The sequence below is a fragment of the Enhydra lutris genome, unplaced genomic scaffold, assembly GCF_002288905.1.
Source record: "Enhydra lutris kenyoni isolate GAN:26980312 unplaced genomic scaffold, ASM228890v2 scaffoldscaffold33, whole genome shotgun sequence".
Classification (NCBI taxonomy): domain Eukaryota; kingdom Metazoa; phylum Chordata; class Mammalia; order Carnivora; family Mustelidae; genus Enhydra; species Enhydra lutris.
The window spans coordinates 3,419,885-3,434,776 of record NW_019154117.1 but is presented as its reverse complement, the minus strand read 5'-3'; the positions used below and the strand labels follow the sequence as shown (position 1 = coordinate 3,434,776).

Genomic DNA, 14,892 nt, shown 5'->3' with positions numbered 1-14,892 from the left:
TGCACGTCCTTCACCTCTGGTCAGGTGTGCGGTTGGCCCAGCTGGACCACGGCCTCCTGGGCCCAGAGGCCTGCCCTGGGTGTCCTCCCAGAAGAGCTCTGTCTCTGCTCGTAAACTTAAACTTCACTACTCCTCACCCTCTGTCACCACCACCTTCTGCCGGTGCTAGTTCTCAGTGTGGACACTTGCTGCTGGGCCTCCGGGGGCTCTCTGCTCCCCTCCTCTGAGTATCTCCCTTCTGGGGTGCCCTCTCAAGCTGGTCATGCTAGCACCAGTTGCCTCAGGCTTCACGTCCACCGCTGCCTAGCAAACCCTCTCCCCTTGATGGTGCCGCGCCATCTCTCCTGCCCGCCTGGGAACTGCCCACCTGAGCAGGCGGTGAGTTTACAGTTGTGGTCAAAGAAGGACCTAGATGGAAAGAAGCACTGCGTTCATGGATTAAAAGACTTACTTAGATTTTACTACCTCCCTATCAGAACACTAGCAAACTTTTTTTTTTTTTTTTAAGTAATTGAAAACTGTTTTAAAATTCATGTGGAACTATAAAGGACCTAGAATAACAACAAGAATGTGGAGAAGGAAGAACAGAGTCGGAGGGCTTTCGTGTAGAAACCCCAATAAAATGGGGAAGGGATAGTTTTTATAGTAATGGGATATCCATGAGCAAAAATGAAAAGAATATGAAAATCAAGTCTAGAAAAAACATAAGAAATCTTTACGACCTTGATTGAGGCAAAGATTTCTTAGTGAAAAGAATGAAAAGCAAGTGGCTGAGGGAAGGGGTCAGAGTGTATTTCTGGTAACAGACCCATGTCCGGAATTTATAAAGGAAGGCACAGTAAGAAGATAGGACCCAGCAAAAAAGGGATGGGGACGGTTTGAACAGGCATTTTCTGGACCGTTCAGTAGGTGCGCAGAGGCCCTCCACATCCTTAGAGAATGCCAACCATAGCCAGGGGAGGCGGCAGGATGGCACAGCCTGTCGCTCTCCAGGTGGCTTCCACGGGAGTGTGCCCAAGTGGCTACCTGGACAGTAGCCGGGCAGCTTCTCACAACACTGAACATACAACTCCCTTGTGAGCTGCGTTCCCACTTGGCGGCACTCACCCCAAATGAAGCTGTGTGTTCGCCCACACTTAGGCCTCAGTATCCCTGTGGCTTTAAGGGGCCTCAGAACCACCCCTTGGCTGGCCGGTGAATGATGGGTGGAATGGAGTCGCACGGGAAGGCCTGGGAGTGGGGAGGGAACAAACTTCTCTTGAGTGAGATCTCAGACGCAAGGGAGATCTCCGAGCCCGCCTCTGGGTAGCTCCCAGGGAGGGCAGAACTCGAGAGATGGCGCGGTGTGCAGCTGCTGCCTGCGCTGGCTGGGAAGCGACACTGGGGACCGGGGGCGTCTTGGGCTCTGTTCCCCATGGCAGTGCTGGCTCTGCTAAGGTGTGCCTTCCTCAGAACTCAGTGATTGTGTGCCTGAGGTTGATGGGTTTCACTGCGTATAAAATGCTTCCGTAAAGCAGATTTAAACATTAGGCTCCCCATCATGAACCGGGCTGCCCATGCCCGCAGGTAAAATCCCTCCTCCTGAACGTGTCATGAACATTCATCTCTGTCTTCTGGGCTCTCCTGGTCTCACACTGCTCCCACTTACAGACCCTTTGTCCCAGCACTGGGGCTCCTGTCCCCGCGGCCCCCTCCCCACTGCCTCTTCTCCCTGGCCAGACCCATTGCCACTGCCTTCTCTGGTCTGAGACCGGTCTATGCTGTGTTCTTGAGCTGAGCTATTGTCACCAGACGCATGTGGGCCCTGCACACCTGGCGCTGTCACCCCTGTGCTCTCATAGCCCTCAGTTTGTAAATGTGCTTTCATCTTTCCCACATTCCCCAGCCCCACTGCTCCTCTGTAGATCTCCGGAGGGTGGCCTCTAGTGACGTGCCCAGCGGCTTAACCCTGTGGTGAATTTGAGCCACCACAGTGGGTGTGTGTTCCCTGTGGTCCATTCACATCTTGCTGCGGCCTCGGGCTTTCCGACACATCTCATCTGCTCTTAGGGTTTCAGCTGCCATCGCTGTGTTGAGCTCTGTCCAGTGTAGCTCAACCATGAGACCCCTTCCCTGACTGCAGGGTGTAGCCCTCCATCTGCCAGGGCATCTCCACCGGGACGCTCCACCTGCACACTGGATATGGTGTTCCTGCTTCTCTGAGTGCGTTTACCGCCCTGTATCCTCATTCTCAGAAACAGCCGTCCCTGCTGACATCTCCACCCTAGGAGCGGTGTCACTTAGAAGGTGGGAGTATGGTCTGCCTTGGGGCGGTGGGCACGCTGCTCACCTGGGTGGTCCTACAAGTGAGCACCTTAGTAGGGCCCTCTGTCCCCTTGGGATGTCCAGAGTGGACCACACGGTGGTGGCATGAGGGTAAAACGGCCCTCCAAGGGGCCCTCCTGGGTTAGTAGTTTGTCTCCAACAAGAACGCGAGTCTGACATCCCGTGTTCATGCGCGAGTGAATGAGTGTTGGCGAAGTGGCTTTCTGGTTTCCTTTCCTGTCACTTCCAGAATTCAGACTTGCTGCCTTCACATCTTGTGGCTTTCCTAATGGTGATGGAAGGGTCAGGTTCTGCTTCAGCAGAGCCGTTGTGTGGAACTTGTGTTTTGCTCACCCATGTTCCGGTGAGCGGCAGGGAGGCCGTGTGGGAGCAGCAGCACCAAGCCCCAGAATCCTGGTTTTGTGGTGTGTTGGTTCAGTTAGCGGGGAGTCCTGTAGAGAGCCATGTGGGTCTCAGAGCTCAAGCCAGATGTGCTGACAACCGGCCTGAGGGGGACTGAGTGGCTGTGACAGTTGCGCTGTCCCAGTCATTGACGTGAGAGTGGTGCGCGTTCCAGCTTGCTCATAGCCTCGCGCTGAGCAGTTCATTAGACGAGAGGATAAAGAGTGGAAGAGCCCTGCGCTCGCAGAAATGTCCATGATGGGTGGATAGCATTTATGCAAAGTTTGGATACAAGCTGGAAGAGATCGTAAGGGTTTTTTGTTCTTACCTTTTTTCACTTAGTCAAAATTTATTTCAGACTAACCAAAATAGTAGCACTGTAATCTCCTATGTAAAAACTTCCTATAAAATGTTTTGAAAATGTTGATGTTATTATTTAATCCCTAAGAGTGTACTATAAGATTTTTAAAAGCAAAATAAGATACCAGTGAACTTGGAGGTACTTAAGATGACATAATTATCAGCAGAATTAAAATACAACTGCAGTGGTTTTCAGACAAAACCAATGTGAGTCTGTTACACTTTGCATCTTATTTTTAACTTTGCTTCATTTTAAAGCATTTGGATTTCTAACATTTCTATTTCCTAAGTATCTTTATAAAGAAAATACTTCAAGTCACAAACTGTATTGTTTACCATAAACTGATGTGCTGTGAAGTCAGACATGGTCTGGCTCTGTGCATCTGTCTTCCCTTCCAGTGTCAGCTTTATAAATGTTGTCACTGAAGTCAGGCGTGCAGCTCCTTCATGCAGGTGGGAGTGTGGTGGACGGCGGGTCCTGTGTGCGTCCCCACACAGTTGCTGCTGCAGGGACCCCATTTACGTCTTCCCGAGCTTCTGAGGATTTCAGATTCCTGTCCACATGAAGAAAAAGACTTAAGTGGCCCCAGATGATCTATTCTGTATGAAGAAAATGCACAGGAGAAAGATCATTTAACGGCAGGTGAAACTTCACTGTGGGCTCCCTTCCCCAGGCTTCGAGACCCGCCTGGCCAATGTCCCTTTGCGTGTGCGCGCCCGTCCAAATGCAGTTTACCCGGCTTTTGACTGGCTGGTTCCCTGGGTGTGTGCGAGGGCTGAATTTTTGTGTTAAGGAACTGGTGTATGTAAATATGTTCAGCTAAATTGTGTGTCAATATCCTGATGCTCTTTTCCTAAAGATGCAACATGTAAGATCTTTATAAAAAAGTTGAGTGGGGGGCCTGGGTGGCCACCTGGTTCAGTCGGTGAAGCATCTACCTTTGGCTCAGGTCGTGATCCCGGGGTTCCGGGATCGAGTCCTGCATCGGGCTCCCTGCTCGGGGGGAGCCTGCTTCTCCCTCTGCCCCTTCCTTTGCTTGTGATCTCTCTCTCTCAAATAAATAAAATCTTAAAAAAAACAAAAAGGCAACGCAGATGCACTTGCTGGGTGCTGTTCATGGGGCGGCAGGCATGAAACACTGTGGACGTGTTCCGGTTGTTGTCAGTGCCCCGGCCTGAGGCTTAAGGAGGAAGGGTACTGAAGTGAAGACAAATTCTCAGTGAGAATATCTGTTCTTTAAAAAGGAGGTAAAAAGTTATATAACATAAAAATGTGACCTATTGATTTGGAGAACACCCATTTTTTTGTCTTAAAAAGCGAACAAAAATGTTGAGAATGGAATTGATACCACTTAGAGCTGGAACAGATCTGTTCGGAAGTGGAACGTGTGCCAGTGCTTTGACCTCACGGAAGAAATGACTTCCATGTGCACAGCCAGCTTCCCCTGGGTTCCGTGGCTGTGCCACTGTGTCCGTGTGGGACGCCCCGGGTCTGCGAGGCCAACGCTTCCCTGCATTCGTGGCTCACAGAATGCTCCCCGGCCAGGGCGTCATTGCCTCGGGAAGGGAGTTGCTGTTTCAGTAGAAACATTTTATTCCATCATGTGAACATTAAGACCTTGTCAAATTATCCTTTTTTGTGGCACATTTTAGAAAGCTTTAGAAGGGCCTTTGATGTAGTCTCCATACTGTCTGGAGAGAATCTTGGATTTTAGTGGCATCCTTTGCTGCTGTGGCATCGTGGGTTTAACAGTTAAAATGTCATGTGGTAACTGCATTGTGCCATTTAAATTAATTTGTGGACAAGTCTTTGATTTTTGAAATGGAGCCAAGGTAAGGTAACAGAATCACGGAAGTAGTGGAATACTGGAACCTGGTAGCCACAAGTTGATTCTGTGGCAGGACTCTCATTATTTCACCTTTAGGGGTGGGAAGAGATTGTCTCCTTGGGGAGACAGACGTGAACTTGTGTTGTGGCCCTTGAATTGCTAGGTATGGATGGGAATGGGGCCCTAAAGAGTGGAAGCCTATTGCTGCTTGTGGTGGCTGGTGCTGGCTGTGCTGGGGCTTTCATGGACCTGGTCGCATCCCTGCGGAGTGGGTTTGTCCTGTGCTCACACCACCGAGTTCATGACAGCTCCAGCAGTGGGCCAGGGTGCAGAAGAAAATACAAGGTAAAGGGTGTCAAGAGAGGCACATGGAACGGGATTATCGCGGCTGGCAAAATGGGGGGGGGCACCTGCTGGGTTGTGGGTCTGAGGGGTCCCAGAGGGGAAGCCAGAGGGTACAGGAAGGGCCATCATGGGGGCCACCTGGCTTAGTGCCTTTCGCACCCACCACCTGCCCATGACCCACAGGAGACAGCAACACATGGTATTCAGTAGGAAGTGAGACCTTGGGGCAGGATGGGGTTCTGTGCTGATGGCCTCGTCTGAGGCTCTGCCTGCCAGCTCCCGCCAGGTTGTGTCTATCTGCCACCAGTTGTCCTGTATGCACACTGGGATGCTGCACACACTGGGAGGTCCTCTCCGCTTACAGGTTTTGTCTTTTTGCTTGCAAAGTGTGTAACTAACAATTACTGCAATTGCTACAAAGTGCTCCAAAAAGGCAGATGATCGCAAACATTTGGTTTTTAATTAAACAGAATTTACTTTCTATCCTTGGAGACAAAAAGTACATTTTTCCAACTTTAACTTAGATATATTGCAATTTAAGTTTTATTTTTTTCTCCTAAGGTTAAGCTTTGGGCTAAAATAAAAGTACAGTTGCTCAAAGAAAAGAAAAAAAGGAGAAGTAGGACTTCCAGAAAATTACTTTGAAGCCTCTCTCCAAGGAGCAAGTTTGAGTTGGGGTTTGAATGTGATTTTGTTTTTTTGAGTGGACAGGGAGGGATTGCTGTAAGTTCCCTGCAGTCTCTTCTGTGGCTGGGGGTGGGAGGGTGTCGCCGTGCTCTTCCAGCATGTTCGGGAGGATTTAGCGCTTTTTGAGGGACAGCAAGTCATCATTTTGTACCAGCGGAGAGTCGGCAGAGAAACTCCTTTGTGTGGTGTGTGTGGAGGAGGGCCATGGGCCATGTTCGAGGTAGCTGGAATCTTCAGGGATTGTTGGCTTTCTCCGCCGGATTTTCGCTCTCAGCTCTGTTTCCCAGACCATAGGAATACGCGATTCCTCCCCAGTGCAGCGCGCGGCAAGGTTTTAAAGAAATTACAAAATAAAATTTGTCAGGAACGTCAGAAGTTTAATAAATTGGTTGTTTGCAGATATAGGCATATTTGAACGTACCAGGAATCTTTCTCATGAAAGGAATACTATGGTAAATAGTTTTGAAACGTGTATAATCTTTTGCCAAATGTTTCGAGGTTATAACAGTGCCATCTGAGTTGTAGAAATTACGTTGTGTACTCTTTCTTCCTGAGTTAAAGCCTCTTGTGTGCACTGAGGCCCTCGGGATGTGCCCCGAGCTATGAGTGCACTTAGGCTGTCCCCTGGACTTGGCCACTGTCCCGGGTTTCTCACCGAGGTGGTTTGGGAGGCTTGATTCTTTTTTTTTTTTTTTTTTTTTTTTAAGATTTTATTTATTTATTTGACAGAGAGAGAGCTCACAAGTAGACAGAGAGGCAGGCAGAGAGAGAGGAGGGAAAGCAGGCTCCCTGCTGAGCAGAGAGCCCGATGTGGGGCTCGATCCCAGGACCCTGGGATCACGACCTGAGCCGAAGGCAGAGGCTTTAACCCACTGAGCCACCCAGGCGCGCCATGGGAGGCTTGATTCTAAATGAAGCTGCAGGGCCAGGGGCGGCTGATGTGAGGAAGTCAAGGCCCTGGGGACTTCTGTGCCATTTGGGGCTGGGGGCTGGCGCTCAGGAGCTTTCACTGGTAGTGTCCGTTTCCTTCAAAGCTTGTTCAGCATAGCACTTAGGGTGGGAGGGAAGCAGGGATGTCCATGGGAACGAAAGTGACAGATGGTCGTTTTCACTCAAGGCGGGACAGACCCTGAGTGACTACCCATCATCGGCAGAGTCCCAGTGGCAGTGTGTGCACCCCAGGAGAGGTTCTCCCCCTGTTAGCTCCCCGCCCTGGGGGATAGCCCTTTTCAAACTTGGCCATTTTATATCCTATAGGTTCTGTTCTCACCATGTTGTCATCACTCTGTTCTGTATCTAAACTCCTCGTACAACAGCCAGCCTTGCCAGTATGGCTTGAAACCTCAAGGACCTCATAAGCTCTTAGGGAGCCAGGGGCACACCTGGTCAGCCAGGCCCATGCTGCTGAGGCCAGGAGTCGAGGCCCTGGACCCTCAGGCACAGCTGTCCCCGGCCCCGTCCCTGTTCCATGAGGACAGCACAGGGTTTTTGTTCTGACTCTTCCCTCCCGGGCTGCCACCAGCTGGCCCTGCTCCTGCCCGGCCATGGGACCAGACGCCCCAGAAGGGGGAGCACAGATGGGACTTGAGTTCCTCCCAGACTGACTGGCACACGCTGTTTGCCAGGCTTCATCCCCGTGGAACATGTGCCCCCGTGGGCTTTTGTCTTCATGGGGGAGTTGGGTTTCTGGGCCTGAGCTTGGGATGTGTGCGCATAGACGTGTGTGGCTCTCTAGAGGCCTCATGATGGGGTGTCCTTTCATGAGCACTAATGACTGGCACACAGGGCCTGAGAACTGCGACTCGGACGTGAGGAATGGTGCTTCAAGAAAATCTGTTCCCGGGGTGCCTGGGTGGTTCATTGGGTTAATAAGCCTCTGCCTTCAGTTCAGGTCATGATCTCGGGGTCCTGGAATCGAGCTCCGCATTGGGCTGGGTGCTCAGCAAGGAGCCTGCTTCCCCTTACTCTCTGCCTACCTCTCTGCCTACTTTGTGATCTCTTTCTGTCAAATAAATAAATAAAATCTTTAAAAAGAAAAAGAAAGAAAGAAAGAAAATCTGTTTCTTCTGTGAAAAGAGAGTGAATGTAGTCTACACATCTGAAAATCTTGATGGTGACTTAAAAGTGTCAGTGTCTGTTTTCTGGTGGGTCTTCCATGTCATATGCTCAGGCTCAGGTTTTCTGATTTTCTTCTTTTGTTTTTCTCTGTCTTTGTGCGTGTGTGTGCATGTCTTAAAACAACTCAGATTATGGGGCACCTGGGTGGCTCAGTGGGTTGGGCCTCTGCCTTCGGCTTGGATCATGATCTTGGGGTCCTGGGATCAAGCCCCGCATCGGGCTCTCTGCTCGGCAGAGGGCCTGCTTCCCCCTCTCTCTCTGCCTGCCTCTCTGCCTACTTGTGCTCCTTCTTTCTCTGTCAAATAAATAAATAAAAATCTTAAAAAAAAAAAATCCAACTCAGATTTATCATCGTAACGTTGTAAAAGCCACAGTCCTTCTGGAAGCTCTGGAAGGATATTTCCTGCCTCTTCCAGATTCGGGGGCCACTGCAGTCCGTGGCTTCTGACCCCTCCTCACTCCTCATCTGTGAAGCCAGCTCCCCTGCTCCCCATTCACCCCGGAGGACCCTGAGGTGACACTGGGCCCACCTGGACAGTCATAGGGTGGAGGGCAGGAGCAGACAGCTCTGGAGGCAGAGGGCTTTTTGGGGTCTGTGCCCTGTTTTCTTTGTGACCTTTGTGGCTATGTGGGAAATAGAGATTATTTTTTGCTATCATTTGACTTTTTTTAATTGCTAAAAACAAACTTATACCTGATTCATTGTTGTTTCTAAGAGAAGAGCAAAACTCCAGTTACGGCTGAAATTATATCTTTTTTTTCATAGTGTTTTAGTTTTTATTAAAGAGCATAAAACCTTTTTTTAAAAAAAATCTGTTTACTTACCTTTTCGTGGAGTCAGCTATTCTGGGACAGTGAAGTGCTCCCGACACTTACTCCATGGATCTTCACCAGCCACAACCCTCAGCATCAGCAGTCAGGGACCCATCTTTTCTTTCCGTTCAGAGCTGACTTGGCTTTCTTGGCACTCTGGTGCCTGGGCTGCATCCACCTGTCATGGCCTTCTGTTGGCTGGCATAGGAAGAGTGGAAGTGTCTGCAGCCCATGGCTTCTTGTGCCATGTTTGCTGCTGTGGGGCATGGGGTTTGCAGTCCAGGACTGACGGTGAGCAGGCTGCAGACGTGTCAGAAGTGACGCAGGACTGCCAGGCGCTCCGTGACCTAGGTCAGTGGAAGTGGCTGAGCTGTACTTAATACCCATGGGGAGCCTGGGCTTGAGCCCCAGCCCCAGAGTCTTGGGGCCAGGACCTACAGAGGGGTCATGATGGGGCATGCAGCTTCTGGGCCCTGCCCTTGGGACTCACCTACTGACCTGTACACTTGTTTCTCAGGTCCGGGCCCACCAGCTAGTCCTGCCGCCATGCGATGTGGTGATCAAGGCTGTGGCTGACTACGTCCGCAACATCCAGGACCCCTCGGACTTGGACGCCGTAGCTAAAGACGTGTTCCAGCATTCTCAGGTACGGCACAGGCTTGGAGCACTCTGCACAGTGGGGGTGGGGGTGGCCCGGGCCCGGCACCTGGCTCCCAGCCTCCCCTGCGGCTGCACCAGGAGGGCTTGAGGTAGATGCCTGGGAGGTCTGCACTCCTCCGTTGTCCATCATGATTGATAACGTTTCTCCTGAGAAGACAGACCTATCACATGGGCCAAGTGGAATTGTGAACATGACTTATCCATCCCTTCAGGTGATGGTCAGGGATTTCTTCTTCCTTTTTTTTTTGTAAAGTAGGGAATGTGAGCAGGTCGGGGTTAATAGAGGACATGAGGTTGATGTGACCTCCCATGTCTCTCTGGAAAGCTGAAACCACTGTCCTGCTTGCTGGAGACAGGACAGAAAACTTCCCCAGGCAGCACCAGGGATGTGGCCCAGAGAAGGCTGGGATTCCTCGTGGGGGCCAGTCTGTGTTACCCACGTCACTCTGAGAGGATTAGTGTCTGATGTGTTGGTTTTCCCGGAAGATAATTTTTTAAAATAAAGTTTGTTTGTTTATTTATTTATTAAAGATTTTATTTATTTATTTGAGAGAGAGAGTGAGAGAGTACGAGGAGGGGGAGGGTCAGAGGGAGAAGCAGGCTGTCTGTTGAGCAGGGAGCCTGAAGCAGGGCTTGATCCCGGGACTCTGGGATCATGACCTGAGCTGAAGGCAATCACCCAACCAACTGAGCCACCCAGGCACCATTCCTGAAAGATTTTAATGTCACTCTAAACTCTTCTCTAACTTGAAAAGCTGTAGATGATACATGTGCTGAATTGTGAAAGTATGTTCATGCACACGACCAGTGGCATGCAATTTACAAAGGTTTTCCTACGTTTATTTCAGTCTAGAACAGATGACAAAGTTATTCGATTTAAGAGAGCAATTGGATATTACTCAGCGACTAGTAAGCCTATGGCATTTCACCCAGCACATTACTTAGGTAAGTAAATCCAAGCCTCTGTGATGGACGCTGACCATGCAGTCACCAGAGAGAAGAAAACGTGGGCCCAGTGGTCATGTAGTTTTATTCATCTGAAGTGAGGTTTCTGCAGCCGGCACGAGCATGTGGAGCTGTGCCTCCTGGGCAGACTCGCAGTAGCCCCTGAAAGGGTTGAGGAGCAGGACAAACCGACCTTCTGGGAGTTGGGGGCGGGCCAGGGATGTCCACGGGATGCTCTGCGGGGAGGCCTCTGGACCTGCAGACCCCTTTGTAAATCCAACTCAGAAAAGTGAATAGGTGTCTTCTCCTTTGCTACCTTTTTTTTTTTTTTTTTTGTATTTTGTTTGCAAAAGACCGAATTTAACTCAGAGATTTGAAATTGGGGAATAAAAATAATTATAAACTGTTTGCTTGAAGCCTATCTGGCGGTGCTCTCGTGGGAGGCTGTGAAGCCCTGAGCCTACCTACGTGCCAGACTTCTCCCTGAGCCCGATTGCCTCTCTGGGTCCAGAGCCATGAAGCTCAGAGATCGTGCTGCCCACTGTTGTTTCTGTTGTGTCTGCTTCCTTGTTCCTGGTGTGGCTAGAGAGCACCACTTTGTACTGGTTTCAGAAGGCTAGTCCCAGGTTTGAAATGTCCCAGAGAGTTGTCCCTCACGTGGTATGTTCATCAGCTCACTCAGACATAGAGCTGCAGTGTGTGGGGGGGGCCCCACAGGTCATGGAGGAGTGCTGGCTGCTGGTGGTGGTCTCTGCGGGTGCCCAGTGCCCAAGGAGGGCCGGGCTGCAGGCATGGTGGCTTCACTGGCCTGTCCATTGGGACCCACAGTCGGGGCTTCTGACGGGTTGGGGCTCACAGCTGGTACTCTGGCCCCCCACAGCCACAGTGCTGTTGAAAACTACTTGGCATGTGCAGTCTGTTCATGCTTGGGACAAACTCTGAACCGTGCCCGTGCTTTCCCCATGGCTTGGTCCTGTAGCCTCGGCCCTATATTGTCCAGGCCTTGCTGACTTCCACCGGGGATGTGCCAGGCTAGCTCCTATCTTAGGGCCTCAGCGCCCTACGCCAAGAGTGATTCCTGACCTCCTGTGCCTGGGACACTCCAGTTCCTGAGGTCCTGGCTTTGCTGTCACCTCTTGAGGCCATCAGCCACCGGCCATCATGTGTCAGCACCTGGCTTTAATTCTCTGTACGCTGCCTCCCACCCCTCCCCCAGGAATGTCAGGTCTGGGGCAACCAGGGCCCCAACTGCCACCTTCACCCTTGTGCCCCTCTGGGAAAGTATTTGACTAAGTGACTTGATCTAGGAAAAGCTATTAAACTAGGACTGTGAGATCTTGATTTGGGGTCACTGTGCTGGACAGAGGGACATGTGGCAGTGCAGGTCAAGTTTGTTGCTTTATTTCTATGGCAGGGGCACCCAGTGGACACTGTCAAGACAGGTGACAGGCAAGGTCTGACACCAGGGGAGGACATCCTGACCCTATGGCCTCCGGCCTCAGACTTCCTGGTTATGGAGATGGGTGTATGTGACATGCTTTATGACCACTTGTCATAGGGCAGACATTGTTCTTGGAGCGGGGCTGGGAAAGGCAAGGAATAGCCTGTAGCCACAGATCCTGGCAAGAGCTCCCAGAAGGACATCTTTGCCCCTTGTGTGTCTGAGGTGACACCTGGTCCTTGTGTGACATGGTAGTTGAAATAGTCACTGTAGTGCACTGGGGACTAGAACTTTTGCTCAGGAGGAGGCAAGCAGGAAGGTCAGGGTGGAAAGGAGCATGAGGCTGTGTTTGGCACTGGTCTGAGCTGCTAACAGGGTTGGTAATAGGTTGAAGAGATAAGATGGGCTTTAAATGTACTTTTAAATTTGAGTTGCTGCTGCCTTTTTTTTTTTTTTTTTTGACGATTTTTTTTGCGGGGGGAGAGAGAGAGAACACACAAGCAGGGGGAGGGGCAGAGGGAGAAGCAGATTCCCTGCTGAGCAGGAGCCTGATGGGAAGCTCGATCCCAGGATCCTGAGATCATGACCTGAGCCGAAGGCAGACACTCAACTGACCAAGCCACCCAGGCACCCCTAAATTTGAGCTTCTTAAAACCTTGTAATGTTGTACAAAGTGGTCTTGTGTTCTTACGTTGTCAAACAACATGTGAGGGAAGTATTTTATGGATGGAGGTGACACTCTTGGAATTTAATTTCACTTCCTGTCTGTGGGTTTTGGGGAACGGTGTTGCGTTGGGGAAGAATTTGTGGTCTTTGGGGCAGTATTTTTAAGCAGATCCATATGGGCGATAACTACCGTGTGTTGCATTAAAGCCTTTTCTGCAGGGTCTCCTGGGGCTGCTGACTGTGGTGGAGACCTGAGCCATTGGGCACAGAGTTTGGGGCAGCTGGAAGTGCAGGCCGACAGCTGTGTGGCCTGGAATATGGGGTGACTTGGGTCAGAGTTTGGGTCAAGACTGGGAAGAAGGTGTATTTCAAGTTACAGATACACAATTTGGAGCCAGCAGAAAGAGATTCATGTAAAATCGCTTTCGTTATTTTCCTGACAAGTATAAAGAAAACATGAATGTGGAGATGGTGGCCATCCCTCTTGCCTGTATGTGCTGTTCCGCTCCCACCATGGTGCTGAGCGGGCAATGGAGAGCCTAGAAGGAGCAAAGTGGAATTGGGGAGAGGCTTTCTTGGCATCCCATGTGAGAACCTGAGACACATTTCCCATAAAAATGTTTTTGTGAGCAGTAGGTAGGTCCTAAGTGGTCTTTTCTGACTTTGGTCCGTTATGTTGCCTTCTGGGAAGATGCATTCAGCATTTGACCGCCAGGATTGGAACATACTTTCTCGTTCATTACAACTTGTCTTATGAATCATTTTAGAAACTGAAGTATGTGTAGTTTTAAAGGCATTTAAAGCATCGTATTAACCCCATGAAGCCTTTTGGGAGTAAAAATGGGGAGAGTTGACTCTAACCAGGGGTTTCTAAACCTGACTGGAGCCGAGGTTCTAGGCGGAACTGTTATCTCGGGGTCTTCCCTGGGCCTCAGGAATCTGTGTCTTCCAGAGGAGCGCCTTCCTGGCCTGGTCTGGGACTGGCCCTGGCGGGGCTGCTCGGTGGGTGCATCTTCTGAGCCCCTGGGCCTCTGCGGCTCCGAGGGAGCCTCTGCTCCCCGCACCGATGTGGAGGGTGTGGAAGTGACCTGCATACCTGTCTGCCCTGTTGCTCCGCGGCGCTGGGAGGCCTGGTATGCACGGTGCATGGTCTTATTCAGGGTGAAGAATGGGTGCCAGTCCCTCCTGTCTTTGCACAGTGGACCCCAGAAGTGACCTGTTTTGAGATGGGTTTTTAAAATCAGTTGCAGGTGAGATTAGTATTCACTGGGAAAGCATTTACTGCATCAGAAACACCGTGTTGGGACCGGGGACCTAGAGATGGTTATAATTCTGTGCTTTCTGTCCCAGCACACGATGCCTCCCACATCCACAGAGTCCCAGTCTGAAGGGAGGCACACATAAGAAGGGGCAGAATGGAAAACTGTCAGCTGTATGTGGCTCCCGGGTGCTGGAGGCCCACCTCAGGCCGGTGAATGGAGACAGCAGGCTTGAGCTCACCCTGGTGTACTTGTAAAAAGCTGCCCAGGTGAAACCGAGGCCCCGTGACTCTGAAGGTGCATACGCTGTCTTCTCGGCCTCTGCAGTGAGAAGCAGCCAAGCTCCCACAGCACGCCTGTCAGAACAGCCAGCATCCGGAATGCCGACACCACCGGCCGCTGGCGAGGACCAGAGCAGCGGGGGCGTGCGGTCTTGGCTGTGGGGAGCACAGACCAGCGCTGCCGCTGCAGGAGACAGTGTGATGGTGTCTCAGAAAACACAACACGCTCTTCCCATGTGCTCCAGCAACCACGCTCCTCCGTGTTTACCCCGAGGAATTAAAAACTTACGTCCACACAGAACTCTGCACAGGATGCTTACAGCAGCTTTATTCATCATTGCCAAAATGTGGAAGCGTCCAAGATGTCCTTCAGTGGGTGATGGACAAGTAAACTGTGGTCCATCCAGGCAATGACATATTATTCAGTGCTTTAATAAAAAGGGTTATCAACTTAGGAAGACCTCGAATACATTCAGTGAGAGAAGCCACTCTGCCAGGCCTCCATACTCTGTCATTCAAACTGCATGATGTTCTGGAAAAAGCACAGCCATGGGGCCAGCGGAAAGTCAGCAGAGAGATGAATATAGGCAGAGCATAGAGGATTTTTAGGGCCATGAAACTATTTTATGTGACACTATAGTGGTGGATATGTGTCCTTACAAATTCGTCCAAACCCATAGAATGAGCACCAAGAGGAATCCTGTTGGGAACTGTGGGCTCTTGTTCACAATCGTCATGTCGCAGAATTAGGCCACTGGTTGAACATGTATCCTACGAATGCA

At 50.7% G+C, this 14,892-nt stretch overlaps 1 protein-coding gene across 4 annotated transcripts in view; it reads left to right on the top strand.

The window, feature by feature from the left end:
* LOC111153494 (constitutive coactivator of PPAR-gamma-like protein 1) overlaps positions 1–14,892 on the top strand; it is a 96,795-nt gene that overhangs the window by 26,963 nt on the left and 54,940 nt on the right. For 3 of the 4 annotated variants that reach the window (XM_022512550.1, XM_022512548.1, XM_022512547.1), the window contains exons 4-5: positions 9,376–9,504; positions 10,367–10,463. In XM_022512550.1, the coding sequence (XP_022368258.1) occupies positions 9,376–9,504; positions 10,367–10,463 (226 nt within the window). Of the gene's footprint in view, positions 1–9,375; positions 9,505–10,366; positions 10,464–11,321; positions 11,325–14,892 lie in introns of all 4 variants that reach the window. The other variant, XM_022512549.1, reaches the window with a different exon arrangement.